General features: G+C 42.4%; 1 protein-coding gene across 1 annotated transcript in view; it reads left to right on the top strand.

Annotated features, from left to right (window-relative positions):
* LOC107384130 (semaphorin-6B) overlaps positions 1 to 21,284 on the top strand; it is a 46,921-nt gene extending 25,637 nt beyond the window's left edge. The window contains exons 4-17 of the mRNA XM_015957204.3: positions 5,056 to 5,116; positions 5,230 to 5,292; positions 7,363 to 7,461; positions 7,542 to 7,632; positions 7,877 to 7,996; positions 8,418 to 8,506; positions 8,600 to 8,817; positions 8,924 to 9,055; positions 9,246 to 9,395; positions 9,532 to 9,708; positions 14,739 to 14,879; positions 16,756 to 16,833; positions 18,948 to 19,009; positions 20,152 to 21,284. Coding sequence (XP_015812690.1) covers positions 5,056 to 5,116; positions 5,230 to 5,292; positions 7,363 to 7,461; positions 7,542 to 7,632; positions 7,877 to 7,996; positions 8,418 to 8,506; positions 8,600 to 8,817; positions 8,924 to 9,055; positions 9,246 to 9,395; positions 9,532 to 9,708; positions 14,739 to 14,879; positions 16,756 to 16,833; positions 18,948 to 19,009; positions 20,152 to 21,137 — 2,467 coding nt within the window. The 3' untranslated portion in view covers positions 21,138 to 21,284. The remainder of the gene's footprint in view (positions 1 to 5,055; positions 5,117 to 5,229; positions 5,293 to 7,362; positions 7,462 to 7,541; positions 7,633 to 7,876; positions 7,997 to 8,417; positions 8,507 to 8,599; positions 8,818 to 8,923; positions 9,056 to 9,245; positions 9,396 to 9,531; positions 9,709 to 14,738; positions 14,880 to 16,755; positions 16,834 to 18,947; positions 19,010 to 20,151) is intronic.
* The last annotated feature ends 3,367 nt before the right edge of the window (positions 21,285 to 24,651 follow it).

Here is a 24,651-nt window from a genome sequence, read left to right on the forward strand (position 1 = left end):
CACACACACACACACACACACACACACACAATCCGTAACCAACAATGTTTTGCATCAGCATTTTGCTGGTCCAACATTGCAACTATCCAATCATGTTGCAGTGATGTCACACTTCCACAGCTTCCCCAGCGCCGCTGAAATCAGCTCTCTCATTGTGGATTCTGCATTGATTGACAGGATGCATCAGCTAAATGATTTTACCGATTGGTGCGTTTTAAAATAATGCATCTTTCCAGAATATATTGCAGATGCTTTATTTTGTGGTCATCACTTACACCTGCTGTTGGCTGAGCTTTGACTACTTGCAAGTTAATGTCATTAACTAATAAAAAATGGTCAATCTGATGCTAAATCAAATTAATAATATTCATGTGAAACAAAATTTATAATTTAAAGTTTATTTCTTTTATTTAAATATTTGAATTTGGTTCAGTATTTCTTTGTCACAACAATGCTTTGTGGCGATAACGCTTATATTGCTGGACAGCCTGATTGGTCCAGCTTAAAGTGCCAAAATGTAATTTCATCATTAATCTCTGGAAATATCTATCAAAACTGTAAAAATTAATAAAATGATGTCCAGTCGTTGAAAAATATTGGCAGCTTTGGTACTATATACCCATAAAAACCAAGTCTAAAGTACGTAGGGCGAGGGTCTAAGTCTCTGGGGGACACCATATTAGATGCCATGTTTCTCTCAGGCCGGCTCGGAGTCTTGTGCCTGTTGATGACATAACACTAGATGACTGGCTGGACGTACGACTTACAGAAGTTACATTACCACGTTCAAAAACATTTAGATAGTAAGAAACATGATTTTTATAACAAAACTGCTAAAATATTTCCAAAACCTGTTTGAAATAACAGGATTAAAAAAAACGATATAATATACTTTGGCCAAGTGGTGTTGCCGTAGTATGATGATGTCATCGGCAGGCGCAGGACCCCGAAAACTACAGCACCAGAAAGCTAGCATCAGCTTGCATTCTCTGGTTGGAATTAACTGAAAGACCGTCAAAGTCTGAGTCACACCGAGGTTTCATGCTTTCTGCTCCACAGGTAACAACATTTACTGTAATGTTTTTCTAAACTAGCGATGGTCACAGCGGTATGCTGTAAAACTACCCTGAAATGCATGTACTGCCCCCTAGTGGCAGGAAACTACACCTCCACTTTAACAAAAGTAACAATTGTATAACAAACAATTGGCCTTCACAATAATGAGGAAAAACACATAATGTCAATTTTTACACTTTGATGATTGTACACACTCAAGGGCCTCAGTGGCAAGTGAAAGTCCATATGCAGCCACGACAGCTTGGCTCCTCCTCCTTTGCGCTGGTCACATGAATGACCATTCCACTACACTGGTTACACACCTGTGACTGACACACCTGGCAGCACATAAACCTCAAAACAAGAGTGAATATCAACAGAAGAATGTTGCAGGAGATTTTGGCACACATGTTAGGTTTTCCACATGCATGACTCGAATAAGTTGTACCTCAACGTAAAAGAGACCAATGGAATCAGATTTTTTAGTTGTTAATCTTTTGGTGTAAAAGATCTGCTCATGCATTACTTCTTGGACAGAATATTGGGCTTGTTTATCTGAATAATGAGATTCAAGATTGTTTTGTATTCTCACGTATAGGTTGTCATTTACCAGGGGTGTCCAAAGTTTTCAAGATGAAAATAATTGAATTAAATTAAGTTCTCGTGGTTTACAAAAATTTTTTTCTTTAAATTGATTATTTTTATGGTGATTGTTTTTTTCTGCTCAAAAAGACCTCAAATAGACATCTTAGTAAAAATCTGAACGTAAAATAAGTTGCTCTAAATAGGCAGCTTGCTGGAGAGACAAAACTCTTCCATAATTTTAACTAACTTTAAAAAAAATCCCATTGAGCTCCAGATCTCATTTGTAAGGGAAACCAAGCCAAGAGGACAGCAGCACACAACAAAACAGAACCACAAACATGATGGAAGATCGCCATTGGTCGTAAACAGAAGAGCATTTGTGGTTATATGACTGTTAAACAAAAGACTTTTGTCTTTTTTATCCAAAGAAGGCAATGGCTCTAAAAAGTTTCAAGTCATAAAGTTTAGTTTCTGGAGCTCTTTGTAACAGTGAAAATTAGAAACACATGCACCCACTGATGGACGCTTTTCCCTATTATATGAAAGGTTTTCAGTGAGACAAGTTCAGACATTTTCAGTTCGGCTTGAAGATTATTCCATGAAACCCGTTTATCATCTTAATCTGGACCTGAATGCAAGTGAGGACCACAAAATCCCTCGGAGGGCCACAAATGGCCCTTGGGCCGCATTTTGGACATGCCTATCCCAGACCAATATTTTAATAATTATATAAGACATTAGTCTTTAAACTTGGTAAATGTTTTATTACGTGATTTTATGACATACTGTTGAAACTCTTCGTCTTCGTCTTCGTCTTCCTCCGCTTATCCGGGTCCGGGTCGCGGGGGCAGCATCCCAATTAGGGAGCTCCAGGCCGTCCTCTCCCCGGCCTTGTCCACCAGCTCCTCCGGCAGGACCCCAAGGCGTTCCCGGACCAGATTGGAGATGTAACCTCTCCAACGTGTCCTGGGTCGACCCGGGGGCCTTCTGCCGGCAGGACATGCCCGAAACACCTCCCCGGGGAGGCGTCCAGGAGGCATCCTGACCAGATGCCCAAACCACTTCAACTGGCTCCTTTCGATCCGGAGGAGCAGCGGTTCTACTCCGAGTCCCTCCCGAATGTCCGAGCTCCTCACCCTATCTCTAAGGCTGAGCCCGGCCACCCTACGGAGGAAACTCATTTCGGCCGCTTGTATCCGCGATCTCGTTCTTTCGGTCATTACCCAAAGCTCATGACCATAGGTGAGGATTGGGATGTAGATCGACCGGTAAATCGAGAGCCTGGCTTTCTGGCTCAGCTCCCTCTTCCCCACGACAGATCGGCTCAGCGTCCGCATCACTGCAGACGCCGAACCAATCCGCCTGTCGATCTCCCGATCCCTCCTACCCTCACTCGTGAACAAGACCCCGAGATACTTAAACTCCTCCACTTGAGGTAGGACCTCTCCCCCGACCCGGAGGTGGCAAGCCACCCTTTTCCGGTCGAGAACCATGGTCTCAGATTTGGAGGTGCTGATCCTCATCCCAGCCGCTTCACATTCGGCCGCGAACCTACCCAGCAAGAGCTGAAGGTCAGAGCTGGATGAAGCTAGGAGGACCACATCATCCGCAAAAAGCAGAGACGAGATTCTCCTGCCACCAAACTACCACTGTTGAAACTCTAAAACTTAGAATGTGGCGCAAAAGTTCATTTATTTCAGTGATTCATCTAAAAAGGTCAAACTACTAAATAGACTCAATACATGCAAATCCGCTTCAGGCCTTTGTTATAATTTTGATGATTATGGCTTACAGCTTATGAAAACCCCACATTCAAAATCTCACACTCTAATCAGCTAATGAATCCAAAACACCTGCAAATGGTTTCTGAGCCTTTAGATGGTCTCTCAGTCTCTCAAATACTGACATAAATGGACTTTTGTACAATATTCAAATATTTAGTTTAGCCTGTTTTTCCATTTATTTTATTTTATATTGTTACATTTTAGGTGTTGTGGTAATCTATTGGACTGCTTCAGACAGAGCTGATATCATGCCTTCCTGACTTTTTCCTGGTTCCATAGGGATAAGAAAACCCTGCAACGTGATTGGATAGTTGTGATGCGTCATTGGTCCATGACTCGGAACAATAAAAGAATTATAAGACATCTATTTAACACAGGTTTCTCCTGTAAGATAACACACTTCTCACATTTGCAACAGAAGATCCTCTGGATGTTACTGCAACTGGAGTGACATCTGAGTGGATGTTGTAGACCAGATTCAAAAGGTCGTCTTTTGAAATTGCTGTTTCAACAGTGTAGCTGGAGGCTCCATGATCACTCTTTTTAATTTAATAATAGTAGTAAATGTATTTGAATGTGTAAAAATGACTATAAGTAGGGTAGTTCAGCAGAAAAGTGTATGAAGAAGCATCTATTACACACACACACACACACACACACACACACACACACACACACACACACACACACACACTCTCTGGAGGATTTGCTCTTGTGTTCACATCCCAACACACTCATCAGTCTTCCAGGCTGCTGAGCAGAGTGAGTAATCTCAGGAGGAAGTCAGGACAACAGGGCTATCACCTTTGTAAAAATCAATGAGATAAAAATCACTAAGAAAACCAGAATCACTTCTACTGATCAGAAGTCATTTACATTTACCTAAAATGCCAGAAACGTTGCATAATTCAGAAGCAGTTTCCATGATTTCAGAACATTTCCCTAGAATAATATCTGGCTGTGACTCATAAGAAGCACACAGGCAGATGGCAGAGCGACAGAAATTGTATTTTGATTAATTTTTTTCTAAAAAGCTGTTCAAGTGTGAAGAAAGCGACTGTTTTGAGAAGCATGCACTGACATTTACTCCCCAGCTACTTTGTTAGATAAACCAGCAGAATGATTTTTTAAACACTAATGTGCCAATCAGGTTGCAGAAAGTTAAGTGTAAAAGTCTTGAGTCATGCCTTGTTTTAAAAAATATATTTGGGTTTTATAAAAACTAAATCAGTGATGAAAATTTCTAACTTTTGAAGAAATGCTGAAAAATTCAGGCATCACAGAGGAAGAATATTAAAAAATGAATTATTCAGTATTTGAAATAAAGTAAATCATCAGCTCAGAATTAGAATGGCTCTCAACTACCGCTACGTCAAATAATATCTGTAAATCTGACAAAATAAATGTTGTTTTTTGTATTTGTTAATGCTGATTAGCTGTAGTGGCGATTCTAAAAGGAAGCTCTGATGATAACTTCATAAAAGTTTAATTAATGTCATATTTCTGCAATAAATTTAAAAAAATGCAATGATTGTTGCTGTTGACGTTTTTTTTATATATTAAATAACCAAATATCTTCATATTTATAACACAAACAGTTGATTTGTGGGTGTTTTCATCTGGTTTGTAGAGATGACTTGTATCGAGTGGAGCTGGATAACATGGTCGGAGAGGAGATGTTTTACAGTAAGGTATGACTCATTTTTGTCACAAACACACACACACACACACACACACACACACACGCACTAATAAATAACAACATTCACATAACAGCATGTGTAACAGAGGGTTTGTGTTGCAGAAAAGGACATGGGAGTCCAATAAGAACGACATCCGGGTGTGTCGGATGAAGGGCAAACACGAGGTAAAATAAACAGCACCACTCGTATTTTTGTTTCTTTTTCTGTTCTATAACAGGCAAACAGATGGAGCAGCTGTTTCAGAGACCTTGTGGGTGCACCTGCAGACGGGGCTTACACAAACTTGATCTTGTTGATACACAATCAGCAAATCACCTCATCAAGCAAATTCAGGGAAAACCGGAAGCTTTGAATTTATCATGCAGATCGTGTTAGATTCCTTAATATATGGAAAAGAAGGGAACGCTGTTGGGTTCGTGGAAAAGTCAAGCCTGAGAAAGTTTTGAGTTATATGGAAAAAAGAAAAGAAAATGGTATTATTTAGGGGCCATTGGCAAACTTTTGTGAGAAAAGTAAAGATATGAAATAGAAGGGATATTATAACCGAGGATAGTTTAGTGACACGGCCTCGGGGAGTGAACAGTAATTGAAAACAGGTGATGAAGGGAAGCATAGGTAACAATGAGATGTGTGGAGGTGGAGGAAAAACAGAAAATAAACTAGGAGGAGGAGAGGGCAGCCACTTACTGGTGGGAGGGCAGATGAAAGAGGAGACGGTGTGGGAGGGAATAAGAGAACTAAACCAAAGGCGAGAGGAGAGGGAACGGCTCAAGGTGGACGTCAGATAAAAACAAACAGGAACTTTGTTGGATTACTTAAATAGTACAGATTTTTAAACTTCTGCATAAATTTTAAAGGGAACAAAGTGAATCATCCGGCTAGTGCTACAGCAGTGAAGTAATGAGGACAGCCATGATAAAATGAAGAGCCACTCTGGTTATAGAGGAGTCTGCATCAGCTGGTTTTCAGACCCTCCATTTATCTTAAAATTTATAAATCTGGATTATTTAACTGGAACACAGATTACTGAGGTGTTTAAAGGTGTGGTTGACTGAAAAACATTTTTTTATGATTTTTTCTGATAATATTTGGTCACTCTGAGTTTTTCATGCAGGCTGAACATGAAAATAGTCTCCTACACCTATCTCATGCATTAGATGCTAATAGAAAATAGACGGTGAAACTCTAGGATTTCAAAATCCTCACATTACTATGTCACACTGTGAATCTGCATTTGTGGCTTTGCCCAGCTTGGCTCGCACCTGCCCACAGGAAGGCTTTTTCTTTTGTTTATTTATTTTTTGCGAGAGAGAGAGAGTGGAGAGTGTCTTGGTTATAGTGACTTTGCAACATGGCTCAACATGTTCTGTTAGCCAATCAGAAGCCAGGTGTGTACATATTAATAATAATGAGTAATCCTGCTGTTTTCAACCTACCTCTGCAGCAAACTTCTGCATCTCAGAGCAGGAGCATCATAGCTTTTTTTTGATAACTTATAAGGCACTGATTTACACTAGAGTACACTGCAAATGTATTGAATGAACAAGTAAACCACACCTTTAACAATCTTACAGATTTCGTATTTAAACATGTGGGAGCTTTTGAGTTTTTAATGAGTTTAAGGGTAAAAATTCCCATTTATTTAAGCCATAATTTGTAACTTTTTCATAAGTTTAAAATTTTTTCTTGAGCCATTATGGGCTAAAATGAACCTTTACAGGTCGATTTAATGAAAGGCCTCCCAGCCAGTCGCCCCCGTGGCCAGAATATTCCATTTCCAACTTCAGAGTGGCGGTCCAGTCTGCTGAGACTCAGAAAGAAAGTAGCTGACTTACCTGGCGCTGCAGTCTGCTTCCAGTGTGTTTCTTGCATGTTTTAAACTATGGCACAGCTGATTTGTTGAATTTAGTGATGAATCACTCCTGCAAACACTAATGAAGGCAGGGGAGATGTTTCAGCTGTTAAGTTAAGGTGTTCAAAAGACGAACGCACAGCAAGGAGATATGTTTTGCTGTTAGTTCTGCAAATTGACACTAGGGGATGCTAAAAGTAAGTCAAAACTTCCTAGTTCCCCTTTAAACATCACTCTGCAATGAAAACATATTTTATCCCAACTGAAAGGCAGTAGTATTTATGAGTTACTTCCACCAAAAAGAAATAAAAGGAACACAAATGCAAACATAAGAATTTGTTCAGAATCATCCTTTTCATCTCTGATTCCTCCTCTCCTGCAGGGCGAGTGTCGTAATTTCATCAAGGTGTTGCTCAGCCAGCATGGAGGTCTGTTTGTCTGTGGCACGAATGCCTTCAACCCTCTGTGCACCAACTACACAGTAAGTATTCACCTACCTGCAGCCTGATGGCTTGTTTCGTATCCACCTCTTATAAAACATCTCAACATCTCTTTCTGCAGCGAGACACTTTAGAGGTGGTAGGAGAGCCCATCAGTGGGATGGCACGGTGCCCATATGACCCACGACATGCTAACGTGGCGTTATTTGCAGGTATGGCTTTGCTGTCTAGTTTTATCTCAGACATCGAACTTGGTTTTCAGCTCCAGACTTTGAAGCGCTCACACCTATCAGTTTACCTTTACAGGTGATTTATGGTCAGACCTCTCACTGCAGCTCTTGTTTGGCTTTAATCTCTCTGACCTTGTGCTATCTCTGCATCTGTATCTTCCCCTCTTTCCTTCTTAATCTTCCCTCACTCCCTCCCTCCGTGCATCCCTCTCTCTCTCTCCTTCAGATGGAAGTCTTTTTACCGGCACTGTGACGGATTTCCTGGCCATCGATGCAGTGATCTATCGCAGCCTGGGCGACAGCCCTGCGCTCCGCACCGTCAAGCACGACTCCAAGTGGTTCAGAGGTACTTTTAGAAACATTAACGGCGGCCCTTCAGGACCGGAAACATTCCGCAGACGTGCAGCAGAAACCGCTGCCTTCAGTTATTTACCAAAATAAAATGGAGCCACCACTAGTGGCTGCTGTGTGCTATGGGGCTAAAATCTGAACTTCAACTGAAGCAGACATGATTAAAATTCCCTTTAATAGACTTTTTATAATAGGAGCTTGATCAGATGGAGTGATGTATTGAGGTTAGTCAGATTCCCCACAGATTCAGAGATTTCAGTCCGCGATTGAACTGGAAGGCCTTGGGCAAAAGGGTTCAAATGTGTCAGAGCTGGAGCAGGAAGAAAAAAGGATGAATTAGTTGTTATGTATTCTGCTAGATTAAATATAAGTTCGGTGTTGACATGGAGTCCGGTTTGTGGATTTTTGTATTTCAGAACCCTATTTTGTGAGCGCCATGGAATGGGGGCCTCACATTTACTTCTTCTTCAGAGAAATGGCCATGGAGTTTCATCATCTAGAGAAGGTCTTCTCCTTCTCTCTACCTACCTCCTTCATTAGTTCTTTTTTATAACTTCTTCAGTTAGACTAAAGGTTTATCGAATCATTCTTTTCCCAGGTGATGGTATCCCGAGTTGCACGTGTGTGTAAATCAGACCTGGGTGGCTCTCAGCGCGTCCTGGAGAAACAGTGGACCACGTTCCTTAAAGCAAGACTCAACTGCTCCATCCCAGGAGACTCGCACTTTTACTTCAACCTCCTGCACGCCACAAGTGACATCATCCACATGCAAGGGCGAGACGTCATCCTGGGCTTGTTCTCCACACCACCTAACAGGTAATACAAACACACACACACACACACACACACACACACACACACGCACACACGCACACACACAGTGTGGAATAAACCAAACTTCCTTTCCCTCTTGTCTCCGTAGCATCCCCGGCTCTGCTGTTTGCGTGTTTGACATGCAGCAGCTCGCTCATGTTTTTGAGGGTCGATTTAAAGAGCAGAAATCCCCCGAGTCCATTTGGACACCTGTTCCGGATGAGGCGGTGCCTAAACCAAGGTGATGTGATGTAAAGTGTGTCTGTGGGGGGAAAGAAAGAAGAAAAAAGCGCATCAGCAGAATACTGCAGTGCTGCTGTTCTGTCCTGGGCATCTGTCTCACAGATTCTTCACTGCTCTTCTATAAAATCCAGCTTCAGAAGATAAAAATATTTTTCCATCCCTCCCATGTCTCCTCCTCGTGTCTGCAGGCCTGGGGGATGTGCAGTGCAGGGATCCAGATTTAGCTCCTCAACCACGCTTCCAGACGAGGTGCTGAACTTTGTGAAGACCCACCCGCTCATGGATGAAACTGTCCCACTGCTGGGGCACAGACCATGGGTGGTCAAGACAATGGGAAGGTGCTGAAAATTACACTTTTGATATTAAATCCTGAGCCTTGAAACATGTAAGCTGAACATATGTGTGTACATGCCTGTGTGTAGCGCAGCAAATGTTCTTTAACCACCTAATTTATCAACACACGTGTTCATATAGGTACCAGCTGACAGCCATGGTGGTAGACACAGAAGCTGGGCCCCATAAGAACCGTACCGTCTTGTTCCTGGGCTCCACCCGAGGGACCATCCTCAAGTTCCTAATGATTCCTAGTGGAGACTCTGTCTCTCACAGCAGCGTGTTTCTGGAGGAAGTGGAGGGATTCAACCCAGAGAAGTGAGTGGGAGTCAAGAGATCCTTATAATTTATCTCAAATTTATTACAATTCCTGGCATAATGCTTCAGATATCTGGTCCCAGTGCACCAGCTTCCAATTGTGCTTTCCACTTATGGACTCACTTTGGTTGCCATCACTGAAAAACAGCTCAGAGTTTCCACTGAAAACTACCGTATCCATCACAGGTTACTTATACCATATATCAGGTGTGCACATAAGTGGTCCGCAGGTGCGCACGCGCTGTCAAAATAAACAATGCGCACCTGAAAAAAAGCTGCAGCACGCACCTAAGATTTTGTGGAGGAAGACAGACATTTCTGGAACATTTTAAAGATGTCCAAGAAGCAAGCTCCATTAAGTAATTATTTTGGTGTTCCTCCGCCTCCAAAAAACGTCAGACTGAGTCGGAACCGCAAAAGAAAAGAGTATTCGCGGAGAAGTGGCTGCAGGAGGTCGGCTGGCTTCAAACAAACGATGAACGCACAGAGATGTGGTGCAGATTGTGCCGTGAAAATCCCACCCTGGCAGACAAAAACAGCGCCGCTTACATAGGCACTGAAAACTTCAATCATCCAGCGTTTGATAAACATACTAACAGCAGACAACATCAGAAAGTTGTCCTCTGCTGCGTGTGAACTGGAGGAAGCCAGTCAGGATAGTGAGGAGGATGATGAGGAGGATGATGAGAGTCTGTAGAGATAAAAACGGCATTTATGCCATTTTAAAAACTTCAGCGCTCTGAAATAGTAATTTTGTTAAGGGCTTTAAAATTCATTTTATTTGATTTTTGTTATCACAAAACAGCTGTTTACACATTGTGTTTTACATTCAGACAATTCAGTCATGTTGTTTGAAAATTAGAAGGTTTAAGTTAAGCTGGCAATATGTGTCTGTTGTACTTATTGTTTTCAGTCAAAATTCAAATATGTTGCATCATCAACGCGTTACTCTGTTTTGTTCCTATTGTGAGTTGGGTTAAGAATTAAGTGCATTAAAAAAATGTGAGGACCAAGCAACAGCCATAGGTTCTCCCCTGAGTGCCAACTCAAAAATATTATGTGCACCCCTGCATATAATTAAAGCAGGACTGTATACATTTTTTGCTGAGCTGCAGCTACGGCTGCCTCGGTGGTGGAAGTTACAGGATCTATACTCATTAAATTCTGTTGAGCTCCAGCGTGAGCAGAGAGGAAAATTAGAACAAAAGCGTGTCAATCACTCATGCAACAACCACTAATCTAACTGTCCGTTCATGTCAAGTCAGCATCCGACTAATGGGATTACTCTGACCGAAACCGCCTCTACCACGTTGCTTGTGTGTAAAGGTATTTGTGTTAAACGTGTGTTTCACATGAGATTTTAGAAATGAAGGAGGAAGTCGGTCCGTTTTGAGTCAGTGTTTGGTTTGAGAATGAGCCTGAAACGAGTCCATTCCACGTAATTAAACCAAGTACAATAACCCAGTTTTGATCACGTCAAACCAACTCATTTGGCATTGGTGGTTCAGTTTAACTAATTACATTGGATCAACGTAGTATTCTTACATTGGCTCAAAATGATTCATTCAAGTATGTAGAGTGAAAATATTTTAATAATTTCCACAACCTCACTAAAACCCTTTTTTAAGTGTGTCTGCGATGCGCTGTGCCAGAGCGTCGGTATCTGACGCCCGCCGTAAAACGGACATTTGACCAAATTGTGACCTTTACCCTCTTGCAATTTAACCTTCCCCTCACCCCCATCCTAACCTTAACCAGCTTGCGTATGCAAAGCTCTCATCGTTGACGCGCTCCAGACATCTGCGTCCTGAGCACGGCCACAGTAACATTATCAAATTAGGTGTCACTACTCAAAAACAAATTTAACACGCGATCATTCATGTCGGTGTCGGTACAAGATCTGCTAGGGTGCAAGATCGGCTCGGGGTCCGTCGGCTGCCGATGACATCAAAGTAGTTGACTGGCTGAACATGAATCTTACGGAATTACGTAATCACGTTACGTTGTAATCACGTTACGTTGGTCCAGGCAAATCTTTCTGTTGGAAAGATGGACAACTTTTACAAAGAAATCCATTACCTCTGAAAATACACTTTTAGCATAGAGCTGCATGTATATTAGGGCTGAACGATTAACTGCATGTGCAATTAAATTGCGATGTGACAAAAGGAGATTTTCTTATCGCAAAGGCTGCAATTTGGCAGCAAGTGGTTAGCGTAATGCTAATATACGTGGAAAAACCCATAGGAATGCTAATGCTAATATCGCTGATTACATTCTTACAAATTATGAATTAGAAACGTGCCAAATGATTCCATTTGGAGTCTAGTAGAAAGTAAAACTACCATCAATCAAATAAGTACAGACAGATATTTTAGTAAAGCCAGAAAACTTTAAACTCCAGAGTTTTGGCTAGCAGCTATGAGTGTAACTGAACTACGCATGGACAAGACGTCAAAAACTCTAAACACAAAATACTTCAATAAACGGGACACACTTCTTTCCTGCAAATACAATTTCACAGGTGTTGCTAATACCTATGATTCTTCAAGGGATGTGCTCAAAGAGGAGTTCAACATTACGAATACAATATAGTGTTTTATTTTACAAATACCATTATGAACAAAAACTTACGTCTTAAGAAACATTATTTTAATAACAAAACTGCTAAATTCTTTCCAACAGTATAGATGTGTAGTGTGTTTTGTCCGAGTGGGTTTGCCGTACTTTGACGTCATCGGCAGTCGAAGGACCCCGAGCCGATTTTGCACCCAAGCAGATCTTGTACCGACATCGGCTCATTCCGTTTTATGTTTGCTGTCTTTTATTTGTGCCTGATGCGTTTCGCGGCTGCTGTGGAGCGGAGCGCATCATCTGTTTTGTCCTCCGGTGACGCACCCCACCGGTGCGGCCAGCGCGCAGCACACACTCCGCTGTTTTTGCGGTCGGTAGATCTTTTTTATCTGCAGTTCAAAGGTAACTCATAAGGTGAATATACATGAAGCCAGGTGGCAGTTTTTCTTTAGGATTGAGAGGAGATGCAGGAAGATAATAAACAGAGACATGACAGAAAAATAGTCAAATAAAAACAAGTTCGTTTTTTTACCTGGTGGTTGCAACAAACAGGCACCATTGAAGATAATCAGAAGTCTCTTAAATATATAAACACATTAGTAAATACACTATCGAGGACCGCATACACGAGTGTTATGGTGGCAGGATACCACAGAACAGTGTTACGCCCTCTGTTGTGCTGGCGGAGAATAGCTTTGCAACACTCCGCTGCCTGAACAGAAATTCGAATGTGAAAACCTTTTCGACACTCCTTGTGCGTCTCTCTGCTGAGGAGCTCTGAATTATAAATCAGGCTTCACACGATCCTTTTCAATCATGCTTTTAGTTTTTTGCTCACTGTCAGCTTATCAACTATACAAAAATGTTTTTAGCACATGCATATTTCATTTAATTAATAATGGGAAATCTGTTCCATCCAACCAGTAATCGGCAAGCAAAATCATGAACACAATCTATTCATGTTACCCCAACAAGAAGGAATCATGTATAAATTACATTGTACCCATAGTGACCCATAATTCTTGCTCAATTTTTTTCTGTGGTAGAAGCCCAGCCTATCAGGGGACTGGTGGGCGTGGTCAGCAGCAGCTTATTTTCTTAAAGTGACAGAGCCCCTAAACGGCTCACTCTGGAAAGTACTGAAAATATCAAGAACAGAACAGGGATTGTAATTTATGTGAGAGGGACTTTATGGGAAAACGTTATAAATGTATTTTTTATTGACCATAAAACTATTATAACTGTCATAATTGGTCCCCTTTAAACTCCATTTTAAGCTGACTATCTGATGATTCTAGTCATTTTTATTCACTGTTTGAATTTACAAATGTCCTTGTCTATGATTCCGCTTTACTGATTTCATCAGCTGGTGACATTAAAAGTTCTGACAATGTTTTCAAAAGTTGTTCATGAATTACTTAAAACAGACTGATTTAACACCTAGAACTGCAGGAAGACGAGGCACAATGAGCTCATGGAATTTTCATTCAGAAGTGTTTATCCATCCATTCATTTGTGGCCACTTATGCGGGTGTCATCTCGTGTCCTCCAGCATGTCCTGAGTCTTCTTTTAAGTCTTCTCCCAGTTGGAGGGTATGCCCGAGCCACCTCAACTGGCTCCTCTCGATGTGGAGGAGCAGCGGATCTACTCCGCTGAGTTTTCCCATTCTAGTCTTCTTAATTAAAAGAAATGACGTGATCAGAGCCAGATCGCTATTAGAAATAATGTAATTTATGCAAAACCAAAAACATGTTTTTTAGCCGACTTATTCTGTATGTTCATTTTCACTTTTCATTTTGGTTTTAACTTCTTTTTTAATTCAACTTCTTTTATTTTAATTGAACTTTTTTTCTTTTGATCACGTTTCAGTTCTTGGTGACGTTTGTTCAGAACTTCTTTCTGTTACCAGTTATTCTCTCCTGGCATGTGATCTGTTTATTAACGTTCTGTCAGTGGCAGGTCCCTGCTGTCTTCACCTGCTTTTATTGCTGCACACACCTCCTCTCTTCTCATTCTGCCAGCCTGCTTTAATCATGCTAAAACAAAGCAAACCCCATGTTTTGTTTACTGCACATTTCACATGGAAATGTTCTGCCCCATCTTTATTAGCAAACTACTGGTAGTTTGTCAAACTGACATGGAGTAAACTGGCAGAAATTTAACAGGGGTTTGATGTCAGGTGAAAGTTTGCATGAGATGGCAACACTTAGCAGATCATTTTTCACTCCATTTCTTCTCTGTGCATCCATCCATGGTTTGTTTATATTTGTGGGCAGCTCAGCAAGCCGATGCCGTACTTTACTGATTCCTTTAATAAATCGTGGGCTTTTACACTTGATGACGTGATGGTTGGAAGTTCTGACACAGTTTGCTGGAATTACTTTTGGACAAATTAATGAGTTAAAACCGAATTTATTTTTCGATGAGGTCACAGGTTTTGTCCTCTTGTCTGCAGGTGTAGTGAGGACTCTCCTCAGGCCCGCCAGCTCCTGTCCCTGACTTTGGACCGAACCAGCCACACTCTGCTGCTGGCCTTCCCCTCCTGTCTGGTCAGAGTGCCAACATCACGCTGCCATCTCCACTCACGCTGCATGAAGTGAGTTTGATAACGCCACTTTTATTCTTTTTAGAGTTTTCTTTTTTTTTTTATTCCTCCCAATTGTGTTTTTTTTTTTGGCTGGTTGGTGAGTTTCTGTCCCTGTCTCTCTGTTTCTGTCTGTCACTGGCCAAAGCAGTCCAGATTTGTTTCATCTCTGATTCCTCACTCAATTAAATTTGCATTTCTGTTTGTTCCAGTCAACAGAGGAGGAACGACATGTGTGTTTACCAGATCGCAACTATAGCTTGTTTGCTGTGTTCTCCAAGAAATCATATTTATCTGTAAGAAGAAGAATTCAGGGCCGTGATCTGATTTCAGAACAAAGAAAGCTTTTGTTTGTTATCATCTATATGAAGAGGATAATTCCAGCTTTATTTTCAGCTTCTCTCAGAGGACATTTATCTCACTTCAAGTACCCAGAAAGATACAATATGTGCTACAGCTCTGTTCTGAGATAAATGCATCATATTTAATATTTGACAGATTCTCTGCAAATTTCTGAATGGATCTGAGATTTATCTTTTAGGACTTTTACGAGCCACTGAAACATTCCATCTTTGACAGCAAACAAATGTGCATCTAGGCTGCATCCTAACTCAGTGAATTCCAACCTTTTTGCATGAGGACCCCCCTTCCTGTGTCCAAGACAAGCCAGCCCCAACTCCTACCTGCATGCACACAATTAAAAGTGAAGCGTCACAAACTTTATACAGCCATGCAGAGTTCAAAACAAATCAAATCAAATCACTTTTATTGTCACGTCACATGTGTAGGTACACTGGTACAGTACATGCGAGTGAAATTCTTGTGTGCGAGCTTCACAGCAACAGAGTTATGCAAAAATACAGTAATGTAAAAGCAAGTAAAATATAAAAATGGCTAATCTAAGTAATAATATGTATAAGTTGTAATGTATATACATTACTAAATGTTTATGCAAGTATATTATTATTTTTTTTAATATATTGTTCTACGTGTGTGCGTGTGCTTGTGTGTGTGTATAGTGTGTATATACGTGTTTTACAAATGAATAAAGTAAACTATGAGATAAGAGATATAAAATATACAGAGGTTGGTATGTGCAAAACAGTGGCATTAATGTACAGTTTGGAGTGTGTAATGTTGGAGTTTCAGTAGTGAGGGTGAGGTGTCTGTGAAGTGTTCAGCAGTCTGATGGCCTGATGGAAAAAGCTGTCTCTCAGTCTGCTGGTTCTGGACCGGATGCTGCAGAACCTCCTTTCTGATGGAAGTAGTCTGAACAGTTTATGGCTGGGGTGACTTGAGTCCTTGATGATCCTCCCCGCTTTCCTCAGGCACCACTTCTTATAGATGTCCTGGAGGGAGGGAAGCTCACCTCCAATAATCCTTTCAGCACACCGCACTACTCTCTGAGAGCTTTGCGGTTGTAAGCGGTGCTGTTGCCATACCAGGCGGAGATGCATCCAGTGAGGATGCTCTCAATGGCACAGCGATAGAAGGTCCTGAGGATGCGGCGGCTTATGCCAAATCTTTTCAGTCTTCTGAGAAAGAAGAGGCGCTGCTGTGCCTTCTTCACTGTATTTTCCGTGTGCACTGACCACGTAAGATCCTCAGCCAGATGAACTCCAAGGAAACGGAAGCTGCTCACCCTCTCCACAGCATCGCCATTGATGGTGATGGGGGTGTGTATGAGTTGTAGCTCTTGCAGGGTTTTGATTTTACTAACAACAACCTCAGCACAGACAAAATTATGGGGACCCGCTGCAAACTTGTGGGGATCCCCTTGGGGAGTCATGGACCCCCGGTTGGAAACCACTGTCCTAAATGTTCCTTGTCATATCAGTGCTAACTCAGTTTCAGTTATTTCCTAACTTATTTTATTCAAACCTTGCAGGAGCTGTCTGGCCTCCAGGGATCCATACTGTGGTTGGACCAAAGGCAGCACCTGTTCCTTCCTGAGACCAGGCACACGGTGAGCAGCAAAAACACACACAAAAAACACAGAGCTGTTTTTTTAGATGCTCTGCCCCCGAGGTCACTACAAACTGTGCAGACGAATTTCAACTTGAATGTTGTTGCTGTGAGGCTGAAAATGCACAAAATAGCAGGAAATTACCCAATTTTGGCATTTAACGCGTCCTTCATCTACATCTACATCATATGGGATTACTTGGAAATGCTCTTGTTTTTCATGGAAAACACACATGTGTAATCCAGAGGAAGAGCTGGATAAGAAGCCAAAAGGATGAAAGTTTTTGTAAACTTTGCTTCCATAAAAATTAAAGCTGCTCCCAGAACAGCTCAGCAGGATTCAGATGAAGAGGCTGTGGTGGCCGCTCCACTACAGCCATTAAATATCGCTGACACATTTTGGTCTTGTGTTTTCAGTCTGGATGAAATCGAGCCTAATCAAGTATTATCCACAGGGAATGGCATGGCCTTCCCTCCTCCAGATCCCTTCCACACTGTGAAAATCTATTTTATTACTCTATAAAATGATTCACTGGGATTAGCAGCCGTACAGAAGACAGATGAGTCCGGCAAAAGGCCTCTGTGCAAAAAATAAAAGTAAAAAATCATTATCACTTTTGAAAGGTGTGGGGGAAAAATTAATGTTCATGTTAAGATAAACATTTAAGCTGTAAATGAAACGATAAAAATTGACAAGAAGGTTTTGTTATCGGTTTTGAAGTTTCTGATGTTTCCAGAGATAAAGATTTTAACACAGTTTGTAGTTTGATCTTTCATTCTGAGTTTGACATGCAGGTTGAATAAAAGATTTGTCTTCTACGTCTATTTCCTGTGTTAGCCGCCGATAGAAAATAGACAATGAAACTCTAGGAATACAAAAGCAGTCAGATCTGCATCACACTGAAAATTATCATTCATGGATTCACCCATCTTGGCTCAAGACTCGAGGCTCGAGACGGGGAAGGCTGTTGTTGGTTTTGTGTCCAGGAAACAGCAGAGAATGTCTGCTAGTAGAAGCTAACCGTTAGCGTTAGCAAAACACAGCAGAACTCCTTCAGACTTTTGTTATTTGTGCAGATAAAACCTTCTCAGTGGCCAAGTGGTAGAGTGTCTGCCCTGGGACTGGGAGATCGGGTCGGGTCACACCAAAGACTTAAACAGGGACCCAATGCCTCCCTCCTTGGCACTCAGATTTACAGGGTTGGATTGGGGGGTTAAACCACGGAGTAGTTCCCGAGCACAGCCACTGCTGCAGCTCACCACTTCCCCTGGGGATGGGTCTACTGAGGAGATGTAATTTTACCAGTGTGTGATGTGTGTGTCAACATTGCTAAGCAAACTGAGTCAGTGGTGGGGCTGCGTTTCTGTTATCCAATCAGAGGTACGATGTCCAGATATCAAGACTCCAAATCCTGTCATCTTCTGCTCTCCTCTCCTGGGACTAACTTCTGCTTCCAGAAACAGGAGCCTGAGAGCTTTTTTTTTCCACCGAGATCAACTCACAAGGCATTCGTTCATTCTAGAGACTTCTGCAGATTAATTATTGTAACGTTTGGCACTAGCATAGTTATTATGGCTTTACAAAATACTGGGATTTGCTATAAACACTAAACCTAAATGGTAAAATTACTAATTCAACTCTCATCTCTAACTGACTGGTCGACCTTCACCTTTGCCCTGTGAGAAGATCAATAATGAGATCAGTAGCGTATCCAATTACAACTGGTGATTCGCCATCTTGTGCTGTACTGGTTTTAGAGATAACATTACCACTGTGTAATGAGAATCCCTTTCCATTTTAAATAGACCAACAGTAGGCTGCATGGTGCTGAACCCCAAGTGGTTTTAGTGGTCCAATGTTACAATACTAGCTTACTGCCTGTGTAAATACATGTACTTTTGTTATTATTTCCTTTTAAATTATTCTCTGAAGTGTTTGTGCTGCTGTGACGAGCGAGTTTCCCCACTGTGGGATCAATAAAAATTATTCTATTCTATTTTTTAAATTCACATTTCTGTAGGGTTTGGTAGAGAACACCCGTGCACACACTTGTTGAAGCTTGAAGTATAGCCAATAAATGTTGCTCATTTCTGTGTTTTGTTTCTTTTCTTCAGTATTCCTTTCCAGCAGGACGTGGAATATGGAAACACCAGCTCCCATCTGGGAGACTGTGATGGTAAGTTGCTGCATTGACATCTCCTCACAGAAGACTTAAAGAAAGCTCCACCTAGTGGGCGAAAGCCTAATTACAACTGAACCTTTTGTTCTGACCCTGCAAACCGAGAGTATTTTTCATTTTTATTCTGCGTGATAAAACATTCCTCGCCAGAACAGAGCGATCCAATCAGTTTAGTAGCTCGTTGTCTTTGTCAAACGGATTCAGGAAGATGAAGAAGAACCAGCTTTTTTAGTCAAATCACTCCCCAGCGTGAGACGGTTTAATGATGTAAAAAGGGTTCTGATGATGCCACGAGATTGGATGTGAAATGTCCAATCTCAAAACTGAGCTGAGAAAGAAAGCTGGGAAGCGTGTTCATCAGGTGGGCTGAAGCAGAGACATGGAAAACATGCAGGGCAGGGGGGCGTTTGGTAAAAGCTGGGTTTAGTATTCATTTGGGTAGGAATGGGTGATATGGCCGTATCACAATACATTCTTTTCTTCTAGGTCACATGGTCACAGGACCTCTTTGTGAAGCTTAGTCCAGGTGCAGAGTCATAAAATTCTTCAGTTTTACCACATTTTTATAGCAAAAACATTAAAAAATCCATATTCCGGCCACTAATCTCACACATTCGTCTTAAACTGATATATAAGAACTTCTTGCTTTTATCTCAGCTCCTTGAAACTGACACTGTTAGAAGTAAGTGATGCCAGACTGCAGAGCTGACACACTCTTATCCGAAGGATGAAAGCGCAGGAGCGGCCGAGCCAGAGACGGACTCAAGCTGCTGTGTCTGCAGATGGGAGTGATTAGAGCTGGTTGGAAACACTGAGGTAATGGTACACTGTGAGGAAAAGACTCTCGGGCCAGGCTGGAAAGTGTGAGGAGAGAATAAAAAAAAATTGTCTGCTGTTGCTGTCTGAGCCATGCTGATGACAAGTGCAGGCCTGGCTTAACCTGGAGCTTGTGAGACCTCAGGGCCAAACTGGAGAAAAGCTCCTCCATAGTATGAATTTCACATTCAGTAGCTTATATTACACAGAGGATCATCAGAATGATGTATCAGATCTAAAGTCTGAGGGGTGATTAGGTAAGAATAATGATGATGCTTTTAGAAAGCATTGGGTGGCTTATGAACTGTCTCTCAATCTTTCAGGAATCCTTCAGCAGAGTTTGCTGATTGAACCAGAGAGCTTGGTGTCCCTCAACCTCCTTGTGGCATCAGCGGTTTCCGCCTTCACCATCGGGGCAGCCCTGTCTGGACTCGCCGTGTGCTGGATCATGGCCCACAAGCCTAGCAACCGTCGCCATGGCAGCGCCTCCCAGTCCTCCATCCAGCGGCGCGAAAGAGGTCTGCTGAGTAACGCCGGCGGGATGGCGGGATCTGTGCTGAGCGTGACACGACAAGGAGGAGGAGAGCACTCCTGCTCGCAGGGTGGGGAGACCCTGTTCGTCATGCCTAACGGCTGGGTGAAGTCCGGAGAGCTCGACCCTGGGTTCCTGCCCACCCCAGAGCACACACCCCAGCAGAAGCGTAGAGGCCTTCGACTATCTGACTCCAACTCTGGAGGTTGGGACACCAGCCAAACGTACCTGGGGGGAGGTTCTGTGGGCCTGGGTTCGCCCTGCCGCATGCCCCCCTCTGTCTACCTGACCACCAGACTCTTCCAGCAGGGTGGAGGCGGGAGACACAACGGTGATGGCCGTGGGAACGACACTCTACGCCAGCATTATGTCTGTCTGAGCAAACAGGAAAAAGCAGTGAAGGGTACACCCAAAGCCCCGCTCAGGAAGTCTGCAGGAGAGTACGTCTACCCCATGACCCCCCAGGACTCGCCTGAACGTCGGAGGGTGGTCTCAGCACCCAGCGCCCCCATGGAGTACAGCGAACCGCTGCCTTTGCGTTGGCCAGCCCCAGAAGGGTACATCCTCAGCAGCCACGGGATGGTCCCTGTTCCCCTGCCCCCTCCTGTCATGCCTCCCCCTAGTGGTCAGGGTTATGTGTCCCAGCAGCACACACCAGGTCTGAGCCGGGCTCTGCTGAGAAGCGCCCTGGAGCGGGGGGAGCTGGGTGAGCTGGTGGATCTCAGTCATCTAATGAGTAAGAAAAACTGTGGCGATAGAACTCAGACCGGCCAATGACTGAGGAGGAAATGAAGGAGACGGGATTCTGTCCACGTGTGGAGCTCTTATTACCTTAGATCTCTCTTCCTCCTCATCCTGTCAATCCCTCTCTCCTTCCCATTCTCCCCATCCTACATATAGATCTCACTGTCACCTAGCTCCCTCTCTTCGCTGTCAGCCTCTCAGGCAACCCTCTTCGTCCCGTAATGAGTCTTTCCTTATGACTGGCTGCTGGCTTTGCCACTCATATCCAGGCTCACACTAATTGGTCAGATGGACTGAGGTTGTTGCTGTGTCTGCAATGCAGAGTTGCCTCTCTCTCCGGCAGCAGAACGAGGGAGAAGAAGGGATGAGGAGGAAAGATAGACAGAAAGAAAACCCAAATGGGGAGCAGAGCAGATGAGGACAGAGACTTAGAGACTTCTTCCTCTCTGCAAATTGACTGAGGCTGCAGAGCCAGGAGTGGGACGCCGAGTCCCTCCTTTGTAACATTAACAGGACTGCCAGCCAGCTGTTCCCATCTCTATTTCCTGTTGGTCTGATTGCCAACAAGGTACTTGAAGGAAAATTGCAAATTCTGAACATCATAAAAGTCTAGAGCTCGAGGTGACTCATCGGGCGAACATTTGAGTCATTCGTGACCAAACAGATGAATCAAAGCTAAATAACTGCTCTGGTTTTTTGCATTATTTCTCCTTCCTGCAAACATCTGCTTACTTGTACAGGTGGGTCTTCGGTATCCTATAGAAAAAGCATGACCTGTGTGCCAAATGCCTCTAAGTTGTCTCGTAGGGATATGGGGCCATAACTCATGTCCGTGGAGAGCAGAGAACAGGACTGACATGTCAGCAGTATTCCTGCCAACCGTACGCTCTCTGGAATGACGGCGTCTCAGCTGTTTGTCCCCCCTGCCCCCCATTCTCTTTAACGACCAATAATTCCTCAAGGGCGTCAGGTGGGACTGGACCGATGTGAAAATCCCAACCGGAAAATATATAGAATAACTGCACGGCAATGCGTTTGTCTCTGTAGTTTTGCTCAAACCAAGTTAAAGACGTGTTTCTTGGGTTAGATTTGTTCATAAACCCACTTTGGGTCAAGACCCAATGAATGTGTTTGGTGTTAAGTGACAGTTCTGATTGAAGCCTCAGAGCCAATAGGGCTAATGGAAATGATCCCAGCAGACAAATGGACCCATAAATTCAACCTATCAAAGTGTCCCGTGCCATAAAGTGTGTTTGGATCGACCCAACATGAGGTTGCATGGCAGCACAGACTGAAGCAATTAAAACGTTTATTTGGCTTGATTTGTCCATTTGTTCATCGACCAATGAATGCTGTCCCGTGCTGACTCCCCATTGTGTACAGCAGCATCGAGTTTTAAATGTAAATAGAAAACTGCTCATGTAAGAATTATATATAAATATATAGAGGCAGGTGTTAGCTTGCAAGTGAACATTTATCTTTCAGTTCATAAATGTTTTTTGTTTTGTTTTGTTTTTATTCAATCGGCACCGACGTGGATTTCACCAAGTCACAAGGGTGTCTTTCTCACATCGACGTGCCAAACCAAACCGATGGAAGACTTTGTGATGCCTGATTACTGAAGCAAAAAATATATATAAAAACAAACTGAAAGTAATGCGTCTTAAAGTGCCATAATAGAACCATATCTATCAGCAGTGCACCTTTCCCATGTACTGTGGTTTTAAAGAACTCTTATTGCAGTATATCTGTGATCTGTATGCCTTTGACCTTACATGCTGAATGTCTGTTTTATTTTGTTTTTTTTTTTTTCATTGATGTTGACTCGTACTGTTGGGATAACTTGTCCGGTTTGTCCATCTGGAAGCTTCTGAGGGTCCGTCCACCTCATGCCGTACCCTGTAAATATGTAATACGGACATTTTATCACACGCCGTGTTGATGTGTTCTCCTACGCCATGACAGGAACTGTGTTTGCTCACATTTTATATCAAGTTCTTAACTAAACCACTGTGTGAGTTGCTGGTTTCCCTGATTTTGGAGGTTTCGTCCTGGTTTACACTCTAGTGATTGTCGTGTCTTTCATTCCCGACCAAACTGCCATACTGAGGGTTCTTGGAAAATATTCTTCGGCAGCCTAAGGCGAACGAATGTGCCTCATTCTTTTTGTTCAGTGGTCATCATGCTGTGCAGTAATAACGAAAAGCACAAAATGTTTCTGTATCTTGTTTTCAAAGGAGCTGTATCATTTGTGAATAGTGTAAATAATCACATTGAATGTATCATGTATCACTTTAGGGGTTTTGTTGTTTTGAGGACAGGGGACGGCCTGTCTTTTCCCCTCTAAGACAGGGCCGTGTTTAAAGTGTGAGGCTCTTGTTTTTATTTTTCGGTGACAATGCTGTGAATAAAATGTATGTATAGTACCTACGTGACTTTGGCTGAACACAGAGTTCAGCAGGTTCCTTCCTGTTCTTAGAGTTGGGTTTGCAGACCTGACCTCAGTCGGAGCTGAGCCTTTCTCTCATTTGACTGATGCCTGTAACGTTTCTGCAGCTGCTAAGCTGCTGCTGATGTAATTATCAGTATTGCTATTAAACGGCACTATATAACTGACTGCTAAAGGTGTCGGGCGTGCTGCATCCACTCGCTGAAATAAACACACAAAATCTCTCAAATGCATTTTGCAGGACATTGGTTCGTTTTTGTTGAATGACAATGTGTGCACAAGTTTTCAGCAGGTGAAGAATGTTCTAATAAAAAAATCATTATCGATAAAATGCAAAGTGATTGAAAATGTTGCCCTGCACAGTGCAGGCTGCACCTGCAACATTTGCCACAATCTCCTGTATTATATATCTGCTCTCAGTTATGCAATCAGATATTTCTGATTTTGACTCATCAAACCGAAGCAGCTATTTAAGTTTTTTTTATCATGTTTTTGTGTCAAGTATTTGGCTTTTTGAATGCAACTCCTCCATGAAACAAGCCTGCTGCAACAGATGGGTGGGCTTGATGAAGCAGACCAGTGTCTGACATTTTTGAGCTCAAGGACATCTTCTGATTTATGAACAAAGTAAGTATTATTTACATTCTATTTGTCATATTTGGTTTCCTGTGGCAGTCTGAATCTGCCTGCCCTGAAGTCTTTGTCTGGGAGAGACCATGCTGATGTCATCAGTCTACCTCATGTTTTGCTGCTGTGATCAGTTTTGTTGTGGTGTCTGACCTTCTGAAAGAAATCTCTTGGTAGTTGAGTTTAACTTCTTCTAGTTTTGAGTCTCCTACAGAGTCGATTCTGTTTGTATCTGAAAATGACGACTGTTGGATCCCCTTTGGAACAACTGGCTAGTGAAAAACCTACTAAAACCATATTTTTGTGTAAAAGAAAGAAGGAAAAATGAGTGCTCACACAAATGACAGCATTTATTTAGACTTTTCTTCTTTTATATCATTTTGCAATTAAAGAAAAAATACAAAGAGCTTAAAATATTTTCACAGTTCCCATTAGGCAGACTTAAGCAGACACCTGTTCCTTATCAGCACG

The sequence above is a fragment of the Nothobranchius furzeri genome, chromosome 11 (assembly GCF_043380555.1).
Source record: "Nothobranchius furzeri strain GRZ-AD chromosome 11, NfurGRZ-RIMD1, whole genome shotgun sequence".
Classification (NCBI taxonomy): Eukaryota; Metazoa; Chordata; class Actinopteri; order Cyprinodontiformes; family Nothobranchiidae; genus Nothobranchius; species Nothobranchius furzeri.